Raw genomic sequence first — 12390 nt, forward strand, 5'->3', positions numbered from 1 at the left:
AGAAAAAAACAATAAGAATAATTTGAGTAAGAAAAATAAGAATAATAATAGTAAAAAAAAAAAGATTTAACTTTGTATTCCAATTACAGAAAATCCTAAGATTGCTAGAAATGAAGCATTTATGAATTACAATGCAAATAAGTGCTGGTGTGCTGATGGCCACTTACTACAGATGGTAATAACACATATGCGCCATAAAGGAAATAATTCACTCTCTCTATTCATATAGATGTGTTCACTTTGATAGCCGTGACCATACAGTAATAGCGTGATATATTCAAATTCAACATAAAACACACTCTCACATAAAAACGGTTGAAAAATAAAACAAAGAAAAAGGCGATTGTTATAAATTGTGCCTCCATCAGCTGACAGGTGCGTCAGAGCGTGTCATGAGCCGCCACGAAAGAGCGCAAAAATTCAAATATACTATCTTTCGCCTATCTTTCATTCTTTTTTCGCGTGGATTGTTTCATTCCATTTGTGATACTGTAAAAACCAAGCCATTTTTTTACTAAAAAGATGCAGTTTCTGAGCATGAGTTATTCCATAATGGATACAGACAGTTTTGTTGATGAAGAACTGAAACGTAAACAAAATAATTATGATCCATATTACAACATTACTGCTTCGTTGGACCAAACGTGCTCCCTGAGATGTCGTTCAGTGGACCCTTACCTTCCTAACTAAACCAGGATTTACAGCTGTGGATGTGTTTATGACTCGTTATTAGGACAAATCTAGTATGTACAGCGTTTCCATTGTTCATTTTTTGATGTGTACTGCATACACAAATGTAGCAAATACAGTTTTTATAAGCTTTCCATTGAAAAACAGCAATCTGTCGTCAATGCTTGAGGCTTAGATCTTTATAATGATATATAGTTTGTCAAGATTAAACTTGTTTCATTTAATCTATTCATAAACACAGACACGTGCGAGTTATGGGGCTTTCAGGATGCCTGCATCGGGGGCTGGTTTAACAAATTAACCTGCTCCTCCAGTCAGTCTACCTCAAGTTTGCCCCCCGTTTTGTTGATCCGTTTCGCATTTCTAAGATTATCAGTCCTGTCGAGGTCCGCCTTCAACTCCCTCCTAATCTCCGTCACATCCATCCTGTCTTTCATGTCTCTTGCATTAAGCCTGTTATCCCCTAGATTAGCTCTCCTTCTCCTTCCCATCTTCCTTGCCAGATTATTCCACAATTCTCACTAAAGTCAGATGTCTATCTCCCCTGTCATGTCCTAGTCCTGTCTGGCTGGGGATTGCTGCTTCACTGGTTGTCTTTTCTGCATTTACCCTTGTGTCAGCCCTGTACCCAGCGCACCAATCTCTCGAGGCTGCCTACACCAGTGTCCGTACGGTGTGATCTAGAGTGAACTGAGAGCACCGAAGTATTACCGCTGCTTGTCTATGGATTCATCTATTTTCCCCTCTGTGCGGCTGCAGAGCTGTCGACCGAACTGTTATCACCTGGGAGGTTGGCGTTTCTCTATTTTTTCAACTAGTTAACATTTTGGTTCCAGTTTTTCACTTTGGGAGAATTTTTCTTTTCTCATTGGACTCTGACATACTCCTGTTTTTTATTAAAGACTCTGCTCCGTAAATTGCTCTCTCTGGTCATCTTTCTTCACAACAGAAGGCTTCTACAAACTATTTAGTCATTAAACATACCACTGCATAGTTTTTTCCATTATAAAAAACTAGACAGAATCATAGACATCATATAAGTGATTTATTTGAGCACTAGAAAAATACAACAAGAATAATTTGAGTAAGAAAAATAAATAAGATTTAACTTTGTATGAAAATTACAGAGCACCCTGAGATTGCTAGAAATGTAGCATTTACAATGAATTACAATGAAAATACATGTTGATGTGCTGATGGCCAGTTATAGAGATGGTAATAACACAAATGCGACATGAAGTCAATAAACCACTCTCTATTCATCTAGATGGCGTTCACACTGATAGTCGAGATTACACAGTAATAGCGAGCTAATTTGCCCTCAAACAGATGGTAATCATGCAGATTAAGGCACATTCAACATAAAACACACTCACACATGTATAAAAACTGTTGAAAAATAAAACAAATAAAGAAAAAGGCGATCGCTAAGTTCCGTCTCCATCAGATTATAGGTGCGTCAGAGCATGCATCACGAGCTGTCACGAGAGAGCGCCAGAATTAAAATAAACTATCTTTCCACCTATCTTTAACTTTTTTTGTGGACTATCTCATTCTGTTTGTGTCACTGTACGCTACAAAACCATGACGTTTTTTTTTTACCGACGAGACGCTGATGCAGGTACTGATCATGAGCTGTCACGAGAGAGCGCCAGAATTAAAATAAACTATCTTTCCACCTATCTTTAACTTTTTTTGTGGACTATCTCATTCTGTTTGTGTCACTGTACGCTACAAAACCATGACGTTTTTTTTTTTACCGACGAGACGCTGATGCAGGTACTGATCATGAGACATTCCATAACAGACACAAACAATTCTGTCCCTGAACTAAAATGTTAAAAAAGGAATTATCATCCATATTACAATGTGGACCCACTTTATATTAAGTGGCCTTAACTTCTATGTACTTACATTTTAATTAATAATTTAGTACAATGTACTTATTGTGTACATACATGTTTTTACATTGTACTTATATTAAAAAAAAACTACATGTAATTACATCTGTATTTAATTTCTGTGATTACATTTATAATTACACGGTTGACCCATACTTTACACCTTAACCCACCCTTAAACTTACCCATACCTCCAACCCTCTCCCTAACCTTACCCCTATCCCACCTCAATAGCAGCAAAAGTGTTTTACAATACAATATGAACACAATAAGTACATTGTACTTATTTTTTATGTAAGTACATAGTAGTTAAGGCCACCTAATATAAAGTGGGACCTACAATGTTATTGCTTCATTGAACTAAACGTGCTCCATGAGATTTTGTTGCATGCCTGGACCAGGTAATGGTGTTCGACTGGCTTCTTGTTCATTTGTGGCAAACTCATCTTCTTCCTAGCCAAGGAGGTGGTGAAGCTGAGCTTAGAATAATCTGAGTCAGTGTAATTCAGGAGCTATCTGATGGCTGTCACTTGTACTTTGATGACTGGAAGTCCAGCTTGTAGTGTTGCTGAGGGAGAGGTTTGCTTTTAACCCACAAAACACCTGCTCTGGGCACACTGTGCTTAAACATTGCATCATTAAAGGATCATTAAAGGGCCATTGACCATGTAGCTTTGGGGCGTCGGTCCTCTGTACAGATGCGTTGGCTGTTGAGGGCCATTGAGGTTTGGAGGCACACATGAGTTTGATGGCAGGTGGTCTTGAGTCAGTCCACGTAGTTAGCATTAGCTATGCATCATTGCCTCTTGTGAAGAGCAGCTTTGGCACTGGCAGTTGTCCGCAGGTGCAGGATGTGTCTTCAGAAAAGTAGGTGTTGTTAAAAGTGGGGCCGGGTTCCCTCCATTCCCTTGAAAGTGTGTTGTGGAAGGTTTGGCCATGCTGTGACCCCTTTATGGCCATGCTGTGACCCCTTTATGTATATTGCTTGTGAAGGCAGGTCTGGTGTGTGCTTGGTGAATGCTTTGAAGATGTGAGGCTTAAGGCCATATTCTCATGGCTGGCTGTGAGATTTTCGTGTGACCTCTGTGACCTGACAGTCTGTCTGGGTAACCTGACTGGCTGAATTGGCAGGAGTTTTGCACTTCAGCTTGGAGTTTCGGCTGTCTCGAGTTCAGCAAAGGGTCAGTGTGATCCAGCAGCTCTTTATCAATGAGAAGGTGGTATTCATGTATGACTGCATGCTCAGTGCACACTTTTGGGCCTTAAGAGTTCATTTTTGTTTCCGAGCTTCATTGTGGGGTCTATCAAAGCGTTACAAGTGACATAAAAGTTTTTTTCAGAGTCACCATAGCCCCAGGTCTCACCTTGTTTTCCAACATGCTGTTTCCTTGAGCCCAATTCTTTGAATGCTTGAAGTCCATTGGGGTTTAAAACAATACAGCAAGTATATGTTGGTGAAAAGAGGGCACATGTCCATTTGTGTTGTGAACACAGGGTCTCATGGACCTGCTGGTCAGGTGCAGGTGAGTTGGCCGTGTCAGTATTTTGGCCTGTCGTGTGTTGTCAGCCATCTGCTGATGTGCTGCCTGGTTGCCATGACCGTCTGGCTCTAGAATGGATGTCTCTGTGGTGAGAGACTGTTGGCCTAGATCTGGCAATATCTCTTAGTAGGAGGGCATTCTGTGCATTCTGCTGCTCGTATTTAAAAGGAGTCTGCTAGTCTGATCTTGTTTGTCCTGCTGGTGAGGCCACTATCAGCATCAGTTCCTTTAATGTCCTCAGGATCTTTTCATGCTGGCCCATGTGCTCTCCAGAGTCAGTTCTGGGTACTGTGCAGAAATAGACAGGATTTTACTGCGGATTTCAGGAGGAAGAAAGGTCCTGGAGTTGAAACCTTCCTCCCTTGTTGCCTGTTCTGTCATCTGCTGTAGATTAATTGTTGAAGTAGACTCGTAGTTGTAGTTTTTGTAATCTGCTTTGATAGTTTCAGTCTGCTGGTACAGGATGTTGTGTGCCTCAAGGTTTGTGTGGTCAAACTGGCAAAGTTCAAGCATAAAAGTCCCTGTTTTGCAAGTATGCAAGTGTTGTGGCCTTCTGCAGTGTTTAGGTCGACAGTTGTAATGTCTCTAGCCAGCTTTTTGGGGTCTGTGGGTCCACATGGTGTGTGTGTCTGCAGTGAACCTCTGGAAGGGACCCTGCCCACCCCGCTGTGGTTGCAGGCTGGGGAAGTGTGAAGTGTGAACAGTGGGCTCTCACCAACCAACCCCCCCCCCCCCCCCCCCCCCACTCGCAGGTTTTTACTCTTAGCTTGGGGCCTGGGTCTGCTTATATTTCCCAGTTTGTTCACCTTGAGATCTACAAGCATATTTCAGCTCATTTGTGACACTGAAGTCACCTTGACTTTTTTGATTTTACCCGATTGGTGTTTGGGTTGTCTCATTGCTGAGCCAAGGACTTCGGTTTCAGCTTGGGCTGCTTACAGTTGGAATTCACAGTTGTTATTTTGATTCACCTGGGCCATTACTTAAGAGAGCTTCAGCCTGACATGATCGACTTAGCTAAATCTGTACATTCAAGCTAAAAAGTAAATGAATAAAATGAAATCATAGAGGGGTATAATAAAGTCAAAATAAAAAAAAAAATAACGAAGATTATGGTTTCAGTTCACATTTGTTATTTACTCACTCTGTTCAGTTTTATTAGATTCATAGATTTGAGTCCACATACAAATCAAAACAATAAATTCACCAATTTCACTTCTAAAAATTAATGCTTCTTATCCCTCTCAAAAAACAATTCACATCTTATGTTCCTTTAACAGTGTGTGTGTGTGTGTGTGTGTGTGTGTGCGTGTGTGTATTCTGAGTATGAGTCACCATACTTGGCTGTATGTCACGTCACTTCCACACAGCAAATGTGTTGGTTTACAGGAAATGTTCTAATCTCTAATCAAAGTTATCCCTGTAGATTATAGCATTCATTTGAATAGTCTGCACTCGGGAAAGTAAAAAAAAAATCTGATCCAGGTAAGCTACAGGTTACCAGTGTACAGGAATAATCAAAATATACTAAGATTTATGTGAGAAAATATTTTCAAAGAAAGTATTTATTATTACCATGTCGATTAAGGATCACATGTATTGTTGTGTAACATTTTATCTGAAAATAGGCATAAATCTTAGTATATTTTAAGATTATCCCTGTACACTGGTAACATGTAGCTTACCTGGATCAGAAAATGTTTTTGCTTTCCTTAAAGGTGCATAGTTACCTTTTGGGTCTGTATGCATTTGTGTGGACAGTACAATGTTTTTCATTATTTTACACAGAAGAGAGAAAATATATGTGAGTTTCAAATGCTACCAACTCAAGTAATAGTAATATACTGATTAAATGAATGAATGAGGCACTTATATAACATTTTTTAAAAACATGTATTCATTTAGCTGACGCTTTTATCCAAAGTGACTTAAAATTGTTATTTATGTCAGAGGTCGCACACCTCTGGAGTGTCTGGCTCAGGGACACATTGGTGTCTCACAGTGGATATAACACTTTATTTTGTATTGCTGTACACTCAAGACGCTTTACAATTATATGATTGGATTTCTCCTCAACTAGCACCAATGTGAAGTATCCACCTGGAAGATGTGACAGCAGCCACAGCGCTCACCACACACTCAGCAACAGGTGGAGAAGACAGTCATAGAATCAGTTCAATGGACGGGGTTTATTAGAAGGTCATGACTGACAAAGGCCAGTAGAGGGAATTTGGCCAGGACACCAGGGTTACATCCCTACTTTTTATAAGAAGTACCTTCTGATTTTTAATGATCACAGAGTCAAGACCTCGGTATAATGTCTCATCTGAAGCACGATACTTGTTGACAGTATAGTGTCCCAATCGGCTGGTCTCACTAACATCACTTCCAACAGCAACCGTGTTTTCCCTGGAGGTACCGACCAGGTACTGACCAGTCTCAACCCTGCTTAGCCTAAGTGGGCAGCCAGTCTTGGGCTGCAAGGTGATATGGCTGGGGCATCTTAGACATGGCATACTGTAGCTCTAAGAAGTATCTAAGTGTCACTGTAAACATCTATAAATTATAATTTTTTGGCTTTATCTTGACTCTCTGTGCCAGTATCAGGCAAAATCAGATGTCTACGCACAAACTAACTAAACATTTGTCGGGAAATTCAACATAATCATCACTGAGTGTTGGTTTGAACCCATTCTAAAAGATTTTTTGCCAGGTTGTCTCATGTTTTTACAGAGACATTTAATTTGGAGATCTGAACATAATGAAATTAACAGTTACTAGTCTCTAAAGGTAGCTTCCTGAGGTGCTTTGGAGTTTACATTATTTCTAATTATTTAACACTAAAACAATGTATGTGTTCCTCAAGTTAAATGAAATAATCACTCAGTTTGTAGTTGCTACCCTCAGCCTTTAAAAAGCTCTGAACAACAACATTTTAGTGGTTTATATGACAAATTGTAACTCACTCTCATATAAGAAGACCAGGATTAGTCAAGTCATGGTTGAGTATATTCAAAATGAACTTTTATACACAGCTCACATGGAAAAGAGAACATATTCCGGTGCTGTGATCTAATCACCCGATGGCCTCATATTTGTGTGTGTTGGTGTAAACAGAGAAAAACAGAGAACAGTAGTTTGGGAGCTGTCTGTAACCATTTAAGTTTGTTATAAAAAGCCTACTGTAGTTTATGTTTTTTAATTATTATACCAGAGCTTAATTCTGCTATGAGCTTATGTTCAATATGTGTAATGAAGAGAACTTCATTAAATAATGTCATTATAGGTATAAATATCAAAACACTTATACAATAAATTGCAGTGCTCTCTCAATCTAGGTAGGTTCCTGTCCAATGGCTAGTTAAAATGCAAAGCTATAATGTATGTTACAACAAAATTACATTTAGACATACTCTCAAAATATTAGGTCCACTTCCCTCACTGTAAAAACATAATTTTTTTTGTTACACCATATTTCTAGAAACAGGGTTGGGAACCACTATCCTTAAAATTAAATTTGAATGTGAACCTTGTTATGTTTTAGTTTACCTCAAGGGCATCCAAGATATAGGTGTCTTTGTTTCCGCAGTAGTTCCCATTTTGATATTTTTAGGTAAAACTGTTCTTGTCTGTGACTCATATAATGGAGGTCTATGGATACCACCTCAAAGAGCATGCATAGAGAAGTCCAAATTAAACAATTCCCAATCGTAAGTACACATTGATGACCTAAGACACGAAACGAGCGATTTGTGTAAGAAAACGAATAGTATTTATATAGTTTTTACCTCTTGTACACAACCACGTCCAACTGATTTGAGGGCGCTCGTGCTTCCTGTTGTGTGACATTTGCACGTGCCCTGGCTTAGTCTGCGCAAGCGCAAAAAGCCCTGGAAGTTATCTCTCGCGCTCAACCCTCAGATCAGTTGGACGCGGTTGTGTACAAGAGGTAAAAACGAAATAAAAACTGTTTGTTTTCCTACACAAACCGCTCGTTTCCTGTCTTAGGTCATCAATGTGTACTTACTAGGGCTGCACGTTCTCAAGTTTTTCATTAACCGTTAACCGAGGCCCTTAGCGGTTAATACTCGGTTAACCATAGTGTGCCATAGTAACCATAACCATAGTAATTTCCGGACATTGGCCGAAAAAAAAAAAGGAATGTCCTACAAAATTTAATCTCTCCGGTCAAATTGTCCTATTAAAACTGCCTAATAATGCCGCCCATTAACACAATCTGAATTTGAGAATAAGCCTAAAATGTATAAGGCAAAAGGTAACAAGCAGACTCCACGGCCGCCTCGCTAAGGCTATGACTATGACTATGTTTGACACGTACAATATTTGAAAATCGATAATTATTTATTTATTTAAATTACATTTATATCTGAATTTATGTCAACCTATAGACTTTAAAATATCAAAATGTCATGAATTAATATGTATTTGTGTACAAAATGACATATAAACATATTTTCCTATTATACTTTGCCTGGAAACGCTTCCAACAAGGCGTCGGTTCTATTTCTAGCATGCACGCGTCGAGCCGCGCCTGAGCCGCGCGTCTCACGCAGGCAGTCGGCAAGCTCTAACCTGTTAACATGGGAGCCGAATTAAAAACAGACACGCCACGCAGCTGAGATGCTTTCGCCACGCATCCAGTGTGTCCTGACCGGCCTAATGATGCCCGGGTGTTGGCTGTTGAGATTACAACAACGAGGTTGTACTTAAAGTATATCTAAGCACTGTATTGCAATACTTGCATTTTGCCCCGTCACTCGTGTTAGCCCGCTTCATATTAGAAAAATGACTTCTTCTTGTGGACATTACAAATGTCTGGGAGCGCTCTGGCGGTCTCTGGTGGTGCAAAAATGTATTACAACTAAATTCAATGCACGCCATTGACGTCACTTGATGAAACAAAATGTTTCACTCGGTTACACAATTTTTAACGGTTAATCGGTTAACCGGTTAACCATGGACACCCCTAGTACTTACGATTGGGAATTGTTTAATTTGGACTCCTCTGTGCATGCTCTTTGAGGTGGTATCTATAGACCTCCATTATATGAGTCACAGACAAGAACGGTTTTACCTAAAAATATCAAAATGGAAACTACTGCGGAAACAAAGACCACTACATCTTGGATGTCCTTGAGGTAAACTAAAACATACCAAAATTTAATTAGAAAGTGAGCTATCCCTTCAGTGATTATGCCCTGAACTGCACAGAATCATATACAGATATAATATACAGTGTATGCCTCTAAATAAAATATGCCCTTTAGCAGGTTTTATTTTGAGACAGCATTACTGCAGCATCTTTTGCTATCAATATTAATTGGCATGTAAGTACAAATTTTGCACTTTACTACTTTGCTGTATATTCCACAGGCCAGGATGATTTTGTAGCCATGGAACAAGAAACTCCACTGGTTTTAGAAGGACTCTCACTCTGAATTAGCCCTACAAAGCTCTATATGCTTTCACCCAGACATAAAGGAAACCTTAGTCCAATATGAACACATTTGCTCCCTAACTAGCCTCTACTTGAGGCATGGTGTGTGCAACTAAATTGTCCAACCTATTTTTGGATGTCTGTACATGAGGTAAAACATAACCTTTAATTGAACTAATACTTGTTTTCAAAATGTGACTTAAGGATGTGGATGTGGATGTGAAGGGCAGGAGTTCCATGGAAACCCCACCCCCACCCCCGTCTGATCTTTGCCAAAGGGTGGTGAGCCAGGGAATACAAAGTCAGTGATCTGTCCCCTCATCAATGCTAGAAACAGTCTCAACATCTATCTAATATTGGGGTCTGTAAGATTAAGACAGGAATATCTCTTGGATGGGTATTATGAAGATTATGGTTTCAGTTCACATTTGTTATTTACTCCCTCTGTTCAGTTGTATTAGATTCATAGATTTGTATCCACATACAAAGCAAAACAATTAATTCACCCATTTCACTTTTAAAAGTTAATGCTTCTCAACCCAACCCTCTCATTCCGTTAACTCAGATGGGAGTGTTTTGTTTATTAAGAACATCACTTAAACTACGACTAATTACTGTAATGTGAAACAAATAAAGACTGGTACAGTTTCCACACCTCAAGCATTTAAGAGAGAAAAGTGTGTAAGGCACAGTTGAGTTGACACTGACCCTAAGACAACAAAAGAGTGTGACTCTTGTTGAAAACAAATCAATCAATCAGACCTACCATATGGCCAGGCAGTCCCCTGAGCCGACAGGAGGAAGATGATGAGTAGGGTACTGCAGGGTACAGAGATGTGGTTTGAGAAGAGAATGTGGCCTGCCCGCTGGGTGCGCCTCTTCAGCTGAACAGATAAAAACATGCTGCAATCTTAAGCTCTGTTTACTCTTTGAGCTCAACTGCTTTGACATCACCTCTCCTCTTTACTTCCCTCCCTCCTGACTCACATTTTCCCCCTCTCTCTCTCTCTCTCTCTCTCTCTCTCTCTCACTGCATACTCCCCTAAGTTTCTCTCTGTCCCAAACCTCTTGCATTCTTTACACTTACAGCACCCTCTCCCTCTCTCTTTAAATTTACTGTACTCAAAAGAGAATGTCTCTCTTTCTTCCTCTATTTCTCTCCCTTCCCTTGGTTTCAGGTTTCAGACTCCAGCATGCAAGAGCCTCCACTAATCAACAGCTCAGCTGTTACAACTCCCTCACTGTTTCAGAATAAGAGATATGTTCACTGGAAAAAAGGTTGTTTTTAAGACAAACAAAATAACTGATGAAGAACATCATTCTATTATATTCTATTTCAGGAACAAATGGTCACAGACTCACAAAGCCTGACGTTTGACAAGTAGCATAAAGTCTGATTGAGTTTTCAACTTATATATGCCAAAAACTGCCCACTTAATTCTTAGTAAAGTACTTTCTATGCAATTGATCAGTGTCTTATATGACCATACAGCATGTTGTTTCAGCTCAGCGAAGCATGTTCAAAAACACATCATTTATTAGCAGGCAAAAGCTGTAGCATTACTTTTCAAGTTATACAAATATAATATTAGTTATAAAGATATAATACATATAAAGTTGCAATGTTTTTAATAAGGATTGTCACAGAATAACTGCGAACAATGACTTTTATTTTGAAAGGTTTGCTGAAGTCCATGTGCAAACAAAGTTTCCACCATTACACTCTCTCTCTCACTCTCACACAGACACACACACACACACACACATAAACACAATCTGAAGGCCGGCAACACATTGTAGATGTCTGTTTGTTATCCTGTGTTGTAGTGTGCCACTCATTGTCCTCTGTTTACTTTCATTGTATTGTATATTTAATTTTATATTGTCTTTTGTTTTAAAGTTTAATATTCAGTTATGCAGTTTAACATCAAAAGACAGGACACCAGTTCCTTTACAAATGTTAATAGATTCATCTATGTAACTAAGCATACACACATGTACTCAGAACTGTACTTGCATTGTGGTACACTTCTCACCAGCCAAACTTGTGCCCAGAAAAGGCTTCCATATTTAAAGTTTCTATTTGCCCAGAAGGGCACTTCCATTTTCAGTTACATTTCAGGGGAAAATCAAGAACAAGATTTCTCATTCTCCTAGTGAAAAATAAATATACTTAAATGTATTTGAAATACATTTCAATCATACTAAGTATACTACAACTACATTTTTCTATTTATGTACTTAATACAATTTTCTGCAATTGTATTTTAAGTATAGTTAACTGGTATACTTATGATGAATTGTAACAACTAATTTTGTACTTAACACATTTTAATTGTGCAGAAGTAGTGCTAAAGTACTATTAAAGATGTACTTAGTATATTTGATTGTGCTAAAGTGAAATTATTGCATGTACACTATAGGTACACTTTAAATATTTTGCATTTAAAGCTGCAAAATATTATTTGCAATATATAATTCAAAAACCATAAAATCCTCATCAAAAGTGACATTAAATCACATTTTAACATTTTAGACTTAATATTAAGAAAAGTGCATTGTTCACAAGTAATAATATAATAATAAATTGTGTGTTTAGTTATTAGCTTTTTTTTGGGGGGGGGGGGGATGTATAATATAATGGAATAAGATTCCAGCGATTTTCTGCCAGTTGTCTGCTGAATACATACACTTTCCATCACAGACATTCAAATTGTGCACAACCAGGGGCGCATATGGAATAAACAGATGTTTCACCCAGTAAAGTTTGTTATGGTTCTCCATAGAGACATAGAGGTCA

At 38.7% G+C, this 12390-nt stretch overlaps 1 protein-coding gene across 3 annotated transcripts in view; it reads right to left on the minus strand.

Moving 5' to 3' along the window:
- The window catches only part of pamr1b (peptidase domain containing associated with muscle regeneration 1b), a 295871-nt gene extending 285126 nt beyond the window's left edge, over positions 1-10745 (minus strand). Inside the window, exon 1 of one of the 3 annotated variants that reach the window (XM_052597023.1) lies at positions 10357-10745. In XM_052597023.1, the coding sequence (XP_052452983.1) occupies positions 10357-10492 (136 nt within the window). In that variant the 5' untranslated portion in view covers positions 10493-10745. The remainder of the gene's footprint in view (positions 1-10356) is intronic. The other 2 variants (XM_052597024.1, XM_052597025.1) reach the window with 2 other exon arrangements.
- Between the last annotated feature and the right edge of the window lie 1645 nt (positions 10746-12390).

This window comes from Carassius gibelio, chromosome B25, assembly GCF_023724105.1.
Source record: "Carassius gibelio isolate Cgi1373 ecotype wild population from Czech Republic chromosome B25, carGib1.2-hapl.c, whole genome shotgun sequence".
NCBI classification, from domain to species: Eukaryota; Metazoa; Chordata; class Actinopteri; order Cypriniformes; family Cyprinidae; genus Carassius; species Carassius gibelio.